General features: G+C 38.6%; 1 protein-coding gene across 6 annotated transcripts in view; it reads right to left on the bottom strand.

The window, feature by feature from the left end:
- Positions 1–18456, bottom strand: part of THADA (THADA armadillo repeat containing) — a 327427-nt gene that overhangs the window by 302559 nt on the left and 6412 nt on the right. For 5 of the 6 annotated variants that reach the window (XM_086701217.1, XM_086701218.1, XM_086701219.1 and 2 more), the window contains exons 5-12: positions 15103–15251; positions 14951–14983; positions 14631–14679; positions 10490–10677; positions 7612–7706; positions 6438–6658; positions 3650–4356; positions 952–1103 (exon numbers count right to left, since the gene is read on the bottom strand). In XM_086701217.1, coding sequence (XP_086557343.1) covers positions 952–1103; positions 3650–4356; positions 6438–6658; positions 7612–7706; positions 10490–10677; positions 14631–14679; positions 14951–14983; positions 15103–15251 — 1594 coding nt within the window. Of the gene's footprint in view, positions 1–951; positions 1104–3649; positions 4357–6437; positions 6659–7611; positions 7707–10489; positions 10678–13444; positions 13916–14630; positions 14680–14950; positions 14984–15102; positions 15252–18456 lie in introns of those variants that run through there. The other variant, XM_086701222.1, reaches the window with a different exon arrangement.

Below are 18456 nucleotides of genomic sequence, written 5' to 3'. Positions count from 1 at the left end.
GGCTCCATACAAATTTTAGGATTGTTTGTTCTAGTTCTGTGAAAAATGTTGTTGGTATTTTGATAGATTGCATCAAATTTGTAGATTGCTTTGAGTAGTATAGACATTTTAACAGTATTAGTTCTTCCAACACATGAGCATGGAATGTCTCTCCATTTCTTTGCATCATCTTTAATTCCTTTCATCCATGCTTTATAGTTTTCATGGTATATTTTACTGTTTTTGGTGCAGTTATAAATGGGATTGTTTTCTTAATTTCACTTTCTGCTGCTTCATCATTAGTGTATAGGAATCCAACAGATTTCTGTACATTGATTTTCTATCCTGCAACTTTACTGAATTCATTTGTCAATTCTAGTGGTCTCCCATTTTGTGTACTGCTCCAACACTTCCTCTCCCTTAATCGCATTTATTACATTTCTAATCAACCACCACCTACTCTGCTCTAAGCTCCCCCCCAAATCCTAACCCATAAAAGCGCACTTATATATGAATAGTCTTCTAAGAGTTTCCACTTGTGTTACACAGGTTTTCTTATTCCTTCAACTAAAATTTAAATAGCCTGGGGGCGCCTGGGTAGCTCAGTCGGTTGAGCAACCGACTTCGGCTCAGGCCACGATCTCGTGGTTTGTGTGTTCGAGCCCTGCATCGGACTCACTGCTGTCAGCCTGTCAGCACAGAGCCCCGTTCGGATCCTCCGTCCCCTTCTCTTTACCCCTCCCCTGCTTATGCTCTCTCAAAAATAAATATTTTTTATAAGTAAATAAATAAATAAAATTTAAATGGCCGGGATGCAAACTCTACACTTTTCACTTTCAATTTACCCTCCCTATGGACCCCTTAAAATAGTTCTGGGCTCAACAGAGGGGCCTCTATAGTGGACTGCTAACTGAATAAATGACTCAGGGATCTACTACATGTATGAAATTCTCAGACATTTTGTTTGCTTACTTGGCAGTGCTGATGAATTAAGCCTTGTTTTATTCTTGCGCTGGACACAAGGTTCCTCCAGACATCAGTTGCAGACCGAAGATGTCCATGAGCTCTAGCTGCTCGCAGACATGCCATCAAAGCTCCCAGAGCCCCTGCACTATTATAAGATCCTAAGGATGGAAAAGACTGTTGCCTCAAAAGCACAGTAACACAGACCACTACTGTGCTATATAACAAAACAACTACCACAATTTTCATTTGCAATTAACATTATATTTCCAGAAAAAAATTGTATTTTAAATTCTAACGTGAATTAAAGTTCCTATTCTAAGGGCACCTGGGTGGCTCAGTCGGTTAAGCAGCCAACTTCAGCTCAGGTCATGATCTCACGGTTTGTGAGTTCAAGCCCCACATCATCAGGTTCTGTGCAGATAGCTCAGAGCCTGGAGCCTGCTTCAGATCCTGTGTCTCCCTCTCTCTCTCTGCCCCTCCCCTACTCATGCTCTGTCTCTGTCTCTGTCTCAAAAATAAACATTAAAAAAAATTTTAATAAATAAAGTTCCTATTATAAAAGAAACATTATTGAAAGAGATTTAATAGTTCTTGTGTCAATAACTTTCAGTAAGCATAATCCCCTTATGTTAACTTAAAGAAATCATTCTTGGGGCGACTTTCAGCCAAAATCAGGAAAAACACTTCAGTGGCCAAATATCATTTCTCTAAAAATAAACACTAACCCTCTGCATATTTTGGAGGTATTCTTCCTCCCTCATAAAAAAGACAAAAGGAGGATTATAAAGAACCTGGTGCTTGGGGTGTCTGGGTGGCTCAGGCAGATAAGCATCCGACTCTCTTGATTTTGACTCAGGTCATGATCTCACGGTTCATGAGATCAAGCTGTATGTGGGGTTCTATGCTGACAGCACAGACCCTGCTTGGGATCCTCTCTCTCCCTCTCTCTGCCCCTCCCCCACTCACATTGGCTCACGCTGTCTCTTAAAATAAATAAATGAACTAAAAAAAAAAACACCAAAAAACCTAATGTGTTTGGAAATTAGGATATCAGCCATTACTAACAGGACAGGGGGCTCAACCTCACAAGGTGCAATGATATAAAAATAGAGACTGCCTTATTTCAGAACAGATTCATGAATCTTGAACTTTAGATGGCTTCTCAGAAAGGCGGGAACAATTGTTGTTAAAAACTACAAATAATGAGGGGCGCCTGGGTGGCGCAGTTGGTTAAGCGTCCGACTTCAGCCAGGTCACGATCTCGCGGTCCGTGAGTTCGAGCCCCGCGTCGGGCTCTGGGCTGATGGCTCAGAGCCTGGAGCCTGTTTCCAATTCTGTGTCTCCCTCTCTCTCTGCCCCTCCCCCGTTCATGCTCTGTCTCTCTCTGTCCCAAAAATAAATAAACGTTGAAAAAAAAATTAAAAAAAAAAAAAAAAAAACTACAAATAATGAGAAAAAAAATCCAACTACAAATAATGGCTTATTTTTGGGTATAGGAATCAGATTTTTCTAGCTACCTTGTGGTTACTGTTTGAAGTATTGAAAGTTTTCAACTATTTTTAGTTATAAGTTTTCTTAAACTGTGATGCAGGGTACCATATTCCTGCTTCGTTAAACAGAAAATAATAATTTTAAGATTTACATGACAGGGGCTCCTGGATGGCTCAGTCGGTTAAGCATCCAACTTCAGCTCAGGTCATGATCTCACATGATTCACCACCCATGAATTCGAGCCCCACATCGGGCTCTGTGCTGGCAGCTCAGAGCCTGGAGCCTACTTCGGATTCTATGTCTCCCTCTCTCTGTCCCTCCCCAGCTCAAGTCTATCTGTCTCTCAAAAATAAATAAACATTAAAAAAAAATTTTTTTTTAAGATTTACATGATAAGTCAAGATCCATCATTTACATATTAATTACTGATTTATGCTTTAATGTAGTACTTCCTTCCAGGTTACTGAGTTTCAATGGAATGTTTACCCCTATTCTAATTGACTACAGATGGCTGTTTCTTGAGGTCACACATGTTCTACATATTTTTTCTCTTTCCCAGAGACAAAAACTTGCTACTGTCAACTTAATCTGTCTTCATCCTTGCCTAAAACAATACTTAATTACTGTTTCAATCACTAGAATAAGGAACTTATATAAAACACTCACTTTTATTCCAGTCTGACAACCTAACAAATAACAACTCAGTAAAATGAGATAAAACTAGTAATAAGGGGGGAGGAGGGGGGGCGGGCAGCGTGGATGGTTCAGTCAGTTAAACATCTGACTCTTGATTTTGGCCCAGATCAGGATCTCACAATTCCTGAGATCGAACCCCGCGTCCAGCTCTGAGTTGACAGTGCAGAGCCTGCTTGGGATCCTCTCTCCCCCTCTCGCTCTGCCCCACTCCACTCTCAAAATAAATAAATAAACTAAAAAAAAAAAAAAAAAAAAAGACTTAAAAAAAAAAACTAGTAATAAAGGGAACCTTATACTCATAACTGAAATCAATCTTTAGCTTATAGAAATGACTTAAGCCAAAAAAATTCTATTCCACTCAGGACAGGAACATTCATTTCAATCTGAAATCTCTATCATTGATGTCCTCTTTTGCAATTTATGGAAGTGGTAATATTGAAATGTGAATATCGTCCACATCTACCGAGGTACCTACCCTTTCTTAACTAGAAATTACTAAAAGAATGGTTCATCTTACCACTTTTAGCATCAGCAGAAGACTGAAGAATCTTTACCATGTAGCTTAAGCTTTCGGGGCTGCAATTCAACAATTTTGGCAAGTAATAATCGATCACGTAAGATTTCTGGTCCAGATTTCCTTCACACAGTATAAAAAGGAGAGGAGAAACCCAAGTCTCATGCCACTCATCAATCCACGTACTGTCAACAGCCTGGGACTTCAAATGACTCTTGTGACTTCTGAACATGGTCTCCAAGAGGTCACTTGCATAAGGTACCAATGACTGGTCTCCCATCACCTCTAAGATTTGTGATGGAATAGTTTTGGCTAGTGCCAAAATATGTCCAATTCCTGTATAATCTACTAAACAACCAAGACACATGTATTTCCCTTTAACATGCCATTCCAGTCGCAAAAGACTCTCTGTCAATTCACAAATGAAACGATCGGCAGCCAAACCTGACGCTTCTGAGTCTGATTTTTCTTTAGTGAGCTGGTGTATTTGGAGAACATTTCTGAATATAATTTTGGTTTGGTGTCTCAAAGCATCCAATGGATGTTCCCAGTGGGTATAGACATATTCCAAAAGTTTCCCAACTATGCTTGAATTCCCATTCAGACTGTCCTTTAGGCTTGGGGAACTTGATTCAAGGACATGTATGGCTGAATTAGTCCAAGATGCCAAAATTCTAGAGAAAAACAATTCCAGAGTTGATTCCTTGATCCTGAAGAAAAATGAGCCGTGTTATTATTAACTGACTAGTAAAAGAAATTTCATTTTATAACCATTTAAATTTTAAAAATATAAAGACAAAGAATGACCAGAAAATTCAATCATTATTAAATTTACAACAAAAATTAAAAACAAGGCCAAAATAGACTCAAATTTATAAATTAGTCTTTCCACCTTATAGTAATAATCCAGGGGCACCTGGATGGCTCAGTCAGTTGAGCATCCATCTCTTGATTTCAATTCAGGTCATGATCCCAGGGTCGTGGGATCAAGTCCCACGTCAGGCTCCATGCTGAGCATGGAGCCTGCTTAAGATTCTCTCTCTCCCTCTGCCCCTCTCCCCCGCTCACACTCTCTCTCTTTCTCTCTCCCTAAAATAATAATAATAATAATAATAATAATAATAATAATAAAGAAAAGAAATAATCCAAAAAAGGATTAAGGAAACGTTTGGGAATGATAGAAATGTTCATTACTTTATTCTGATGATGGTTTCACAAGTGTTTTAAAACATAGTGAGGGGTTAGGGCTGGAGAAAGTTAGGGGGAATGGGGTTTCTTTTGAGAGTAATAAAAATATTCCAGAATTGATTGCAGTGATAGTTGTACAACCCTGTGAATCTACTGAAACAAAACTGAATTACACACTTTAAATAAGTGACTTTTATGGTATATAAATTATATCTCAATAGAGCTGTTATATAACACCACAATAAAAATATTTTTTATAATTTAAATGATTTTTATATTATATTTATATTATTATTTTAAAAAATTATTTTAGAACATTGTGCTTTTTTTCCTTTACCTACATGTTCACTACTATCAAGCTGTATCTATGGTTTGATATTTTAAGCACACGATCACTTTCAGGCATTATGAAAAAAACACCCAAAAAACCCACAAAACACAATCCAGTGAAGTCAAAAGAACTGGTTACAATTCTGGCTCAGGTGCTTATTAGCAATACACTCTTAGGTTTTAGCATTTACTTTTCTGACTTCACTTTTTCCACACAACACATCTGATTTCCTATCCTATCTATCAAGACATATGAAGCTCATACTGAATTACCTATGTTGACGTTGTTCATAAACTCCAAAGCACTATCCATATAAAAATTTTCATAGTTTTTTAAAAATGCTAGCATTAGGGGCGCCTGGGTGGCTCAGTCGGTTGAGCGTCCGACTTCGGCTCAGGTCATGATCTCACAGTTTGTGGGTTCAAGCCCCACGTCGGGCTCTGTGCTGACTGCTTGCTCAGAGCCTGGAGCCTGCTTCAGATTCTGTGTCTCCTCTCTCTGCCCCTCCCCCGCTCACGCTTTGTCTCACTCTGTTTCTCAAAAATAAATAAAATGTAAAAAAAAAAATTTTTTTTAAATGCTACCATTAGAGACTAAACGTTAACATTAGTATTAGAAATTTTGGGCGCCTGGGTGGCGCAGTCGGTTAAGCGTCCGACTTCAGCCAGGTCATGATCTCGCGGTCCATGAGTTCGAGCCCCGCGTCAGGCTCTGGGCTGATGGCTCGGAGCCTGGAGCCTGTTTCCGATTCTGTGTCTCCCTCTCTCTCTGCCCCTCCCCCGTTCATGCTCTGTCTCTCTCTGTCCCAAAAATAAAATAAAAACGTTGAAAAAAAAAAAATTAAAAAAAAAAAAAAGAAATGTTCAATACAGGGGCGGCTGGGTAAGCCTCTGACTTTGGCTCAGGTCACGATCTCACAGTTGATGAGTTAAAGCCCCACATCAGGCTTTCTGCTGTCAGCACAGAGCCCACTTCAGATCCTGTCCCCTTCTCTCTCTCTGCTCCTCCCCGTTTCATGTTCTTTCTCTCAAAAATAAATAAACATTAAAAAAAAAAAATGTTCAGTACAGGTTCACCTGCCCTAGTAATTTCTGTAACTCTCTCTCATCTCATCTTCTTTCATACCCGCTTCATTGCCTACATATATCACCCTTTCAATTCAGGATTATCCTGAGCACTTTGCATTGAACTACTAAGTATGCAGGTTCAGTCGCCATCTTTTAAATGTCTGGCAAGCAGAAGAAAATATGAGACAACAGCATGAAAACTCACTGTGAACTCAAGGTGAACAATACATGGACAATATTCAAGAGCAGGGCCTCCCCGCTTGGGCCCATCCTTCCATTCTGCCAGTCCAACATGGTGAGTGTCCCTTGACACAGGAATAAGAGAGTTGACTGCGAGACATCAGCACAACAAAGGCTCCTGCAGCAGTTCAAAAACCAGTCAGGGATGCTGGTACAGTCCACTGAACGGAGAAGCAAACTACTAATCTGGAAAAACATAACAGAGCTAACATGTTACAAAGCCTCTAAAACTGTACAGATATTTCAAGATGTACATCCAAAATTCCCTTTCCCCTGAAACATCCTAGGAAAAATAACTGAACCTAAAGATGAGAAGCCACAAGTGTTAAAGTTATTATTACCAAAAGGGAAAAAATTAAGTCTTAGGATTAAGAATTCTAAGTACGTGAACCATTTTGCTGGTTTGAATGTACTAGTGGAGCAAAACATATCATCCCCTGCAGGTGAATGACCTTAACACTTTTTAGAGGTGATATGAGAAATCAAATTATTAAATTTTATCCAATGGTAAATACTTTGTGTGATCTCATCGAAGAGTACACATCTATTTTGTATAACGTCAGGTAAACAGCTGCTTTGCATAAAGTCAGGTAAACAACTAAAATAAGTTTCTAGATAACAGAGTAAGGGAAGAAAACCCTGCTAGTACTAAATATAAGGATTAGCGCGCAAACTATCAAATTACATTTTCCATGTAATCAAATTCACCGAAAAATTGATTCTCACATGCTTCCAGTCTAAAGTTCAATATTTGGGTTATTCTTAATAAAAAGGACATACTTATCAAAAAGTTAGGACTTCATGTATGTATATATTAATCTCTGCATAATTTTAATATTATAAATATCTTTTATAACACTGAGAGATGGAACTGAACAAACAGCACTAGAAACATGAAGAGGCACCCCTAAAAATGTTGATAGTGATTATCTTTAGGAGGTGGATTTACAGGTGACTACTCTGGTCTTCTTTCTGCTTTTTCTGCATGTTTGGACTGTCTCTTACTATAAGAGAAAAAGATCATCAGAAAGATTCTACTATGCAGAAAGAAATTTTTAATTCATGTCTTTAAAAATATTTTTAAAACATGTGTCTAATTATCAATGAAGTATACAATTCTACAAAGGAGATGCACTCACCAAATCAGGAATCTCTTCAGGTGGGTGAAACATAGCCTTAATAAAAAGAATAACAGCTAATCCAGATGTACTCTGAATTGTCTGTAAAAGGTGATCTATTTGGTAAAAAAGTAGAGAGTGTGGATTAAATGACAATGGATATTCTGGTACAGTGGAAAAAGCACACGCTGCAGGGAGAGAGTCCTGGGTGCAATTTCTAGCATGACCACATCCTAGGTAAATAGGACTTGGGCAAGTTACTTCACCTCCCAGGGACACAGCTTTCTCTTCTGTAATATGGGAAAATATAACTCCTATCTGACAATTATTTTAAGCTTTAAATGCATAACAAACATAAGACTTTTATGCCCAGCACATAAAGACTTAATAAACGTGATTCCTTCCTCTCTCCACTAACACCCACTCTCCCTTCCTCTCCCCGCAGCACATCTAGCAGCAATACCGCTCACTCTCTTCCCTGCACTGAGGCCTCTCCAGCCACATGCATTACTCTTTCTTAAAGTGATTTCGGGGCTTGTGTAAAGAGCCTGCATCAGTGCTAACTGAAAGCTCTGCTATCATTGGCATGTACCCAATGCAACCAATCTTGACTTGCTATTTTCTCTTTGTTTTCTATTAGCCTCTGGTTTGTAATAAAGTTTACCAAATATGGTAAATTATTCAACCGGGGCTAAGACTCAAAAATGCCTACCATAAACTGCCTACTAAATATCCACTGTGCCCTTTATCCCTGCTAACAGAACTGTGACTTTGATTGGGGCATCCATGTACTCAGCCAAAGGCGGGACACTTGCTTCCTCAATCTTGCCTGCAAGTAAAGGTAGCCACGTGAGGGTTCAGGCCAATGGGATAGAAGCAGGTACTTGGGAACTTTTGTTTTTCCTGATTAAAGGTAAGGATGCAACTGGCCCTCCTTCCGGCCGTGAACATAGACATAATGTCTGGAGCTACAGCAGTCAAATGGCAACCAGGAGGCAAAAAACGTGAGTAAAAGCCAACATGCTGAAGATGGCAGAGCAGAAAGGCAGAAATGTTTGGGTCCTAGACTGCATACAGTTCGGGATCACCTGCCTCGGAACTTGAAGTTATGTGGGGACGAGGGAGGCATATTTGCTTAAGTGCCTGAAGTGCCTGAAGTTTGGTTTTCTGTTACTTGCAGCTGAACATTTTACTAATACATGAAATTTTAAAATCCTGGGGAAGAACAGCAATGAAGAGGTCCCATCGACGGTTCAGAAAAGGGGCTACCTCTTATTAAAATCAGGCCTTCTCTGTGTTTTACCCATCCTATAACAAATTCCTCTTTTAAAAAGCAAATATCCGGGGCGCCTGGGTGGCTCTGTCAGTTAAGCGTAGGACTCCGGCTCAGGTCATGATCTCGCGGTTTGTGAGTTCAAGCCCCGCATCGGGCTCTGTGCTTATAGCTCAGAGCCTGGAGCTTGCTTCGGATTCTGTGTCTCCCTCTCTCTCTGACCCTCCCCTGCTCACACTGTCTCTCTCTCTCTTTCTCTGTCTCTCTCTCTCACAATAAATAAACATGAAAAAAATTTTAAAAAAACAAATGAAACATCTGAACCAATTCATTAATTTTTTCATTAATATTCATGCATACATGATCATATAGAATGAGAGATAAAAATGAAAAAGTAATTTAACTTTTTGTGAACACGATAAGTATCATTTTTTTTTTGTTAATCTTATTGTAATATAAAACACTGATATAGGAAAACACCCAAAACAAGGGCACAGCTTAATGAATTAACTGAAATGAACACCCTTGTACCTACCGCCAAAAGCAAGAAGCAGGACTCAGACACCCTGCCCGGAAGGCTCATCCACGTGCCTCATCTCAACCACAATCCCCTTCTCTCACCCTGAGTAAGCATTATTGTGACTTTCACAGTAGTGGCTTTCTTCTTTTCAGATGGTTTTATTAATCAAATGTGCATCCCGTCCATTTTTTTAAAACCGTGATTTATTTTTTAAATGCATTTTAATCTACAGGTGCCCTCTCTACCCCTTTCATTGCATAACAATTTCTCTATTCAAGAATGCTGGCCTTTGACCTGCAGCATTTCCCACAATCTAGATGTGGGTTTGTTTAGTCCTGATGCAATTCCACACGTTCTTCTCTCTTCTACAATTGCTGTAAATTGGCAGGTGACCTAGAGATTGGTCTCAAGTTCAGTCACTTTGGGAAAAGTACAGGTGGTGAAACCAAGACTAGATCTAAGGGGTATATATCGTCTGGTTGTCTGTTCTGTAAAGTTAGCAGTTGATGATGCTTAATGCCTACGTCAATTCATTGGGGGTTACAAAATGGTGATATTCTACCATTTCATCTTAATTTATTATTTGAAATACTTTTATAAAGACAGACTTCCTCTCATTAACTATTTGGTTTCCAGTGGCACAGTTCATATAAAGAAAAGCAACATATGAGAGATACAAAGGGGAATGATGAATGGCCCCACAAGGATTACTATCATTACTTGAGGATAATACCTACTGCTGAGGAGAAATGTACAGATTACATTTACCTTTCCAGATTTTCCTTCCAAATTTGGAAATCTATTCTTCTCAAGAATTTTCTTTTGCCACTTAAAGTCTCTGGCTTTTCAACACTAAGACTGTCAGATTTCCTTCTTTACAATACACATACACACATTTAGAAAAGTCCTTCAACATTACCCCTTGGAGAACTGGTACATTTGAAAGAAAAAGCATTAAAACCTCATAATCCAGGGCCTCCCCACTTTAAGGGGCCAGGGGAGAAGTAGTTCTACATGTCAGTTAAGTATCAAACATTTCATACCATTATTAGCGTAAGCTGAACGACACTCAATTATAATCACCATTTTTACGGTTTTACACTTACCATCAATTAAAAACTTGGTGAAAATACTCAGCAATCCACACATACTTTGCCATGTAGGGGAACTGGAAATCCTCACATGAAGTGTTTGAAAGTCTTGTATTTTCTGTACCAACATCACAGAAACTCTAGTGCCTACCGACAAGTCATTCATCAACTGCGTCTGAACAATATGATTTCCGGCAAATTTTCTATAACGAAGAAGAGACGTTATTACAAAAGAAAAGTCACACGAAAATGCCACCATTTCCATCCCTCGATAAAAAACATTCCTCAATCAAAGGGCCAAAATTCATTTTAGGTTATAATAGACATTCATACCTCTCTGTTCCACTCCCATAAACATTCCAATTCTATGGACATTTACTACAAACTTTCAACACTCTTACCTCAACATTTCCCTCCTTCTCAGCCAATGACCAACCTCATTTCTCTCCTTTTAGAGTAAAAGTAGCAGATCCAGAATGAATGCCACAATTTCATAACTTGAACACTCCCTTAACCTTGGTACGCTCTCTTCACCTGGCTTCCAAGACACCAGGCTCTCCTCCACTTTCTCCTACTTCACCATCGCTCCTTCCTAGACACCTTGGCTAATTCATCATCTTCTCTCCAAGCTCTTTATGTTATAGCTCTCCACAACTCAGTCTTTAGTCCCCCTCTCCAGCTACTTTGTTCCCTTGATGCTGATCTCATCCAGCTCATAAACTTTAAATTGTAATCTATATGCTGACAATTCCCCAATTTTTATCTCCAGGTTAGACCTCTCTTTCTAATTCCAGACTTGTATATGCAACTTTCTATTCAATATCTTTCCTTGGATGTCTAACAGACATCTCCAACTACATGAACTCATCTTCAACTCCAAACCTGCTACACCTGCTAGGATCTCTATCCTACAAAAACCCTGTGACTATCCTTGACTTCTTCCTCCCCATCCCATCTGTAAGAAAATCTTGTTCGTCCTACCTTCAAAATACAGAATCAGACCACCTCCACTGCTACTCCTGGCCTGAGTCACTCTTGTCTCTCCCTTGGATTACTGCAGTGGCCTCCTAACTGGTCCCCCAGCTTCTATCCTTGGCCCACCCTCAGTCTATTCTCAACACAGCAGAACACAGAGTGATGATATTAAAACACAAGTCAGGGAAAACAGTCTAAGGTCCCCCAGAAAGTTAAACACTAGATTACCATATGATCCACTAATTCTACTAATTACCATATAATCCACTAATTCTGAAAGTAGAGACTCAAACAGATATTTGCATAACAATGTTTATAGCAGCCAAATGTTTATTAGCCAAAAGGTAGAAGAAACAACCCAGCTGTCCATCAACAGATGAATGGATAAACAAAATGTGGTATATACATACAATGGAATGCTGTATTCAGCCAAAAAGAAATAAAACTCTAATACATGGCACAATATGGATTAACCCTGAAAACACACAAAAAAATAAAAATGGTATTCTATTTGCGTGACGTATCCAGGATAGGCAAATTCAAAGATACAGAAAGAAGAATAGAAGTTATTAGTGGGTGGGGGTAAAAAGGTAGTGAATTTTCTTTTGGACACACTGAATGTGAGACACCTATAAAACATCCCAGTTGAGATGTCCAGAAGGCAAGTGACTATATGAAGCCACCACTTCAGGGAAGAGATCTAACTTGGAGTGAGAAATGTGGGAATCTTGAATATTAGCAGGTGCCTAACACCAAGGAGGTAGATGGTATTAAGCAGTAAGAACAAACAGAATAACAAGGAAAGAACCCACATTCAAGAGATGAGCAGAGGAAGAACCTAAAAGGAGACAGAGAAGGCACTCCTGGCAAGGCAAAAGGAGACCTTGGGTGAAAGATGGCACACAGAGGCTAAAATCAAAAACACCGGAAACAGCAAGTGCTGGTGAAGGTGTGGAGAAAAAGGAACCCTCGTGCACTGTTGGTGGGAATACAAACTGGTGCAGCCACTGCAGAAAACAGTGTGGAGTTTCCTCAAAAAATTAAAAATAGAATCACCATATGATCCAGTAATTTCACTACTGGGTATTTACCCAAAGAATATGAAAACACTAATTTGAAAAGACATATGCATCCCTATGTTTACTGCAGCATGATTTATGATACCCAAGATACAGAAGCAACCCAAGTGTCCACTGATAGATGAATGGATAAAGAAGATGTGATATATACACATATATACATACACACACACATGCATACAATGGAAAATTATTCAGCCATAAAAAAGAACAAAATGTTGCCATTTGCAACATGGATAGATCTAGAAGGTATAATGCTAAATAAGGCAGTCAGAGAAAGGCAAATACCATAGCATTTTACTCATATATGGAATTTAAGGAACAAAACAAATGAACAAAGAAAAAAGAGACAAATTAAAAAAGACTATTAACTATAGAGAACAAACAGATGGTTACCAGGGGGGAGGTTGGTGAGGGGAGGGGTGAAATAGGTGAAGGGGATTAAAGACTACACTTATGGTGAGAAGAACTGGGTAATGTATAGAATTGTTGAATCACTCTAATAGCCTGAAACTAATATAACACTGTATGTTAAGTATACTGGAATTAAAATAAAAATTAATTAAAAAAAAAAAAGAATAGCACACATATATTACCTCTATTCCCTGCCAGAACCTCAGTAAACCAACCACATAAAAAGACATAAATACACAAGGGCAACAAATAGACAACAAGACAATAACAGTAAGCCTTTGGAAGCCACAAAGCAGATAGATAATAACTAACTTAGCAGAATCAACAAAAGTAAATACTAGGCCAGAGAATAATCCCCAAAACGACCTGATTTGCAGCCTCAAAAGGTTAAGAAACTTGGCACCAGGACTCCTTGATGTGGAAATAAATGTAGGGCTGAAAATAAGAAGACGGGCTACAAGTCTGTTGAAGGACAGTAAGAACCAGCAAACAAGTGGCTTACCTCTAGGGAAGGTAAAGCAACACCAGATTGCAAACAAGCGAATTAGGCAAATATATGAACAATGAATGCCAAACGCCATGACCTCAGCGTTTTTCACTCCCTCAGCAACCAGAAGATTAAGCCAACGGTTTGGTTCCATGGTGAATCCACTACCCATGCAAAAAGACCTAAAGATATTGACATCGGAGGTTTTCCAAAGAAATAGCCTAGCTAAACTAGCCTACAATAAAACCTGCCATCAACCCCACCCATATACAGTTTCAAATCAACTCTCAGTGCCCCATCCTTAAATATGAGCGCTAGGCTAAAAATCACCAGACTTCTAAAGAAAGCTTCCAGTTTCATATAGTGAAGTGACCGAAAGCATCAAACAGAAAAAAAATAGCAACATAAAAGAACTAGGACTATGCAAAGGTAAGAAAACTATGTTTAAAAACAAAACAAAACAAAACCCTATCATTAATATCCCCAGAAAAATAACAGGATGTTTCATTTATAAAAGAACAGACGCTATGAGTAAGGAACACTCAGGGAGGAAGGAACTCTTGCTCATATTCTCCTAAAAATTTATTTGATTTTTTTAAGTTGATTTATTTATTTTGAGGGTAGGGGGAAGGAGAGAAAGAGGGAGAGAGAGAATCTCAAGCAGGCTCCACACTGTCAGCACAGAACCCGATGAGGGGCTCAATCTCACAAACTGTGAGATCACGACCTAAGTCGAAATCAAGAGTTGGACGTTTAGCTGACTGAGCCACACAGGTGCCCCTTTCTGATTTTTTAAATTAAATATCAAGGGGCGCCTGGGTGGTGCAGTCGGTTGAGCGTCCGACTTCAGCCAGGTCACGATCTCGCGGTCCGGGAGTTCGAGCCCTGCGTCGGGCTCTGGGCTGATGGCTCAGAGCCTGGAGCCTGTTTCCGATTCTGTGTCTCCCTCTCTCTCTGCCCCTCCCCTGTTCATGCTCTGTCTCTCTCTGTCCCAAAAATAAGTAAACGTTGGGGAAAAAAAAAAATTTAAATTAAATATCAAACCTCTAAAAAATACATTTAAATAATCAGGTCTAATATTAACAGAGAGGAATGGAATGAAGCATGTTCTGGAAACTTTTTAAAAATTTCCTGTGTACAAAGATAATGCACAACCACAAGTGTTCATGCACACATGCACAAGCAGACAGATACTACTTGCCTATTTTCTTCAGAGATTTCAGTTAAACTCTTCTGCATAAAATGAAGCACTGAAACAAAAAGAATATATAATGACAAAGCAGAACCTAAAACTGTGAATTTTAATGTCAATATAGGAAAATATTTTAAGTCACTATTACCTACAGTGATATCATGGTATAGAAGTAGAAATTTAAAAGGAATATTTAAAAGGAAGGGACGTGATGTACGTTGGTAATCTGCAAAACTCTACCCATTGCCAAGAAACCAAAAACAACCAGTTCCAAAATGACTCATACAAGCAGTTACACCCTCAGAATAAAATAAAAGAATGGGACTTACCATTTTTAAGAAGATTACTAACACCTGCTCTACCTGTGGGAATAAAAAAATTAACACTGGTAGGGAGCCTCAGGACCAAAACTAACATTAACAAAACTGTTTAAAAACAATAACGTAATGATAGAAAAAATACTACAAAAGAGCTGGCTTACCTACGTCAAAGTTCTCCATACAGGAAGATATATTGTCAATTACTTTCCTATAAGAGTACACATCAGTAGTACTCAATTCTTCCTGAAGACGAGAAGTAAAACTTTGTACAGCCTCAGTTAGAAAAAATTCAGGTAGGCCATTTAGTGAGCTAGAAAAAGAACCAAGCATTAGAAATCTGCAACCATGTAGTATGTAGAAGGGAATCATACAAATGAAGTAATACTGGACTACATCTTCAAAATACAGCCAGAAAATTTTAACTTCATGCCACAATTGTTGAACTCCTTGCTTCCATCTTGCTTCCCTCCTCAATACAGAAGCCAGAGTGATATTATAAAAACACTGTTAATCTTCTGCTTAAAATTGCCCCACATGTCCATCTCAGTCCAGTTGGTTGCCATAGCGCTGACAATGACTTACAAGACTCCACAAACTCTAGCCCCACCACTATCTCTCCAGCCTCATCTTGATCCTTGTTGACTTAGCTCTAGCTGCATGGCCTTCCTTGTGGCAACAATATAACAAAGTCTTTGTTCTTGCTATTTCCTCCAACTGACACTCCTCCCTCAAATAGACCCAATAATAATCATTCCCTTGTCCCTTTCAGGTCAACCTCAAATATCACCTTATCAATGTCATTTTAGCAAAGATATCTGAAGTGACCACCATATTTTAAATTGCAACCTTCACCCCATCCTTGATGCTCCCATCTCCCATCACTGCTTTATTTTTCCCAATCACATTCATTTCATCTAATCCTATATATTTTGACTATTTGACTATTTTCAATCTTCCTCTTAGAATGTAACCCCCATCTATACTGCCTTATTCACTGTATCCCCAATGCCTAGAATATTTATTTGACATAGAGTAGATAGTCAATAAAAATTCACTGAATAGGGGCACCTGGATGGCTCAGCTGGTTAAGTGTTGGATTCTTGCTCTGGGCTCAGGCCATGATCTCACGGTTGTGAGATTGAGCCCCATGTTGGGCTCAGCAAGGAGTGCAGAGCCTGCTTGGGATTCTCTCTCTCTGTCCCTCCCCTGCTCGTACACATGCTCTCTCTCAAAATAAACAAATTTTAAAAAAAATTTTGAAGAGATAAATTTAATTGTGTCAATTTTACCTCAATTAATCTAAATCAAAACCACTAGGGGGCGCGTGCGTGGCTCCGTCCGTTAAGCTTCTGACTTCAGCTCAAGTCATGATCTTGACATTAATGGGTTTGAGTCCTGCATCAGGCTCTGTGCTGACAGCTCAGAGCCTGGAACCTGCTTCAGATTCTGTGTCTTCCTCTCTCTCTGCCCTCCCCTGTTCACACTGTCTCTCTCTCTCTCTCTCTCTCTCAAAAATAAATAAACATTAAAAATTTAGAAAAAAAAAGTAGGAATTTTTTTTAATTGCCTAAAGAGTTCTAAAGCTCTTCTAGAAGAAAAAGAATTTAGAAATAGGAATAGTCTGAAAAAGAAAGGTCACCAAAGGGATGACGTGCTTCAGTATATAATTAAACTACATTATCACACTATAGGAAATGAAAGTGTGGTATGGGTGAGTAAACAAATAGACACAAATCTAAAATTAAATCTATGTTTATACAGGAACACAGAACATAATAAAATGGCATTCCAAATAAATGGGAAAGATGGACTATTCAAAAGTTTGGGGATAAGTGGCTCCCCATTACAAAAAAGAAAACTAAATTGGATCTCTAACGTATGGTCCGCTCAAAGCTTAACTCCAGATGAATTTAAAAATTAAACAAAAAAGAAATAAATTTTAAAAGACAAGCATGTAATTTTATATGATCTTATCCTAGAAAAAGTATACATAAGCAAGGCATGAAACTCAGAAATCTATACAAAGAAAAATATTAGTAGATTCGATTACCAAAAAAATAATTTGTAATTTTTAAAAAGCAAACACACTATAATCAAAGGAATACATTTGCCACATAATCTATATAAAGCTGTTATAAATCAAGAAGACATTCTGTGGTTGCTGACTTCCTGGAGGCATTCCCCATGCCCTTTTTTTTTTTTAATTTTAACGTTTATTTATTATTGAGAGACAGAGAGACAGAGCATGAGCATGGGAGGGGGAAGAAAGAGGGGCAGACACAGAATCTGAAGCAGGCTCCAGGCTCTGAACTGTCAGCACAGAGCCTGGCGCGGGGCCTGAACACACAAACCGTGAGATCATGACCTGAGCTGAAGTCGGATGCTTAACTGACTGAGCCACCCAGAGGCTCCCCCACATGCCCTTTTTTATTGGCAAAACCCACCTCCCACTACAGAGGTGTGAGAATCTTGCTTCCCAGCCATTCTTAAAACCAGAAGGAGGGTATATGACCCAATCTTGACAACACAAAGTGATAGGAACTCTACTGAGACCTCCTGCAAAATGTTTTCTCTCCAATAAAAAGAGTTGGAAAAGACTTGTTTTCTGGATGCAGTCATGTCTGTCTAAGGTGCTTGTAACTGCTACAGTCCCTTGTAATTCTGAGGGAAGATATGGCCAACACATGGGAGAAAAATGGAAAACATCAAGATTTTTGATGACATGGTTGACTGCTTCACCAAAACCCTAGAACTGGCCACTATCTGATCATTTGCTTTTTGACACATTAAATAAATTTACTTAAGTAAGAAAAAAAGTCATTCTAACAAGAAGACACACAAAAGATATGTAATCACAAACAGTCAAACTGTGCATATTAAAAAATATTCAATCTCAGCAATCTGGGAAATGAAAAGTAAAACATAATACTATTTTTTACCCAATAGATTTTTAAAGATATAAAGATTGATATTATCCAGCATTATAAAGGTATGAAGACACTGGCACTCTGGTTCACTGTTACGGGGAGTACAGATTAGCAATGTTTTTGGTGAAGAAATTCCACTTCTAGGAATTTATCAGAAAATACACAGAACAACTATATACGTGATTAAGAATATCACTGCATCATGGAATAATGAAATTGGAATAATGAAAACAAAACACTAAATATCAGTGAGAAAGTGATTAAATTTTGTATACCCATATTATGGAATACATATAGCTGTAAGAAAAGATAAGGACTTTGGGTGGGAACACAAAATAGTAAAGACATTATGGAAAACAATATGGAGGCTCCTCGGAAAATTAAAAATAGAACTACCATATGATCCAGTAGTCCTATTTCTGGGTGTATATATCCAAAAGAACTGAAAGCAGGATCTCAAAGAGATATTTACACACCCAGCATGTTCACAGCAGCATTCTCCACAACAGCCAAGAGGAGGAAGCAACCCAGATGTCTATCAACAGATGAATGAATGAATACAATGTGGTACATATGGACAATGAAATA

The sequence above is a fragment of the Puma concolor genome, chromosome A3 (genome assembly GCF_028749965.1).
Source record: "Puma concolor isolate L17-30 chromosome A3, mPumCon1.1.hap2, whole genome shotgun sequence".
Lineage (NCBI taxonomy): Eukaryota > Metazoa > Chordata > Mammalia > Carnivora > Felidae > Puma > Puma concolor.
This window is presented reverse-complemented; position numbering and strand designations above follow the sequence as displayed.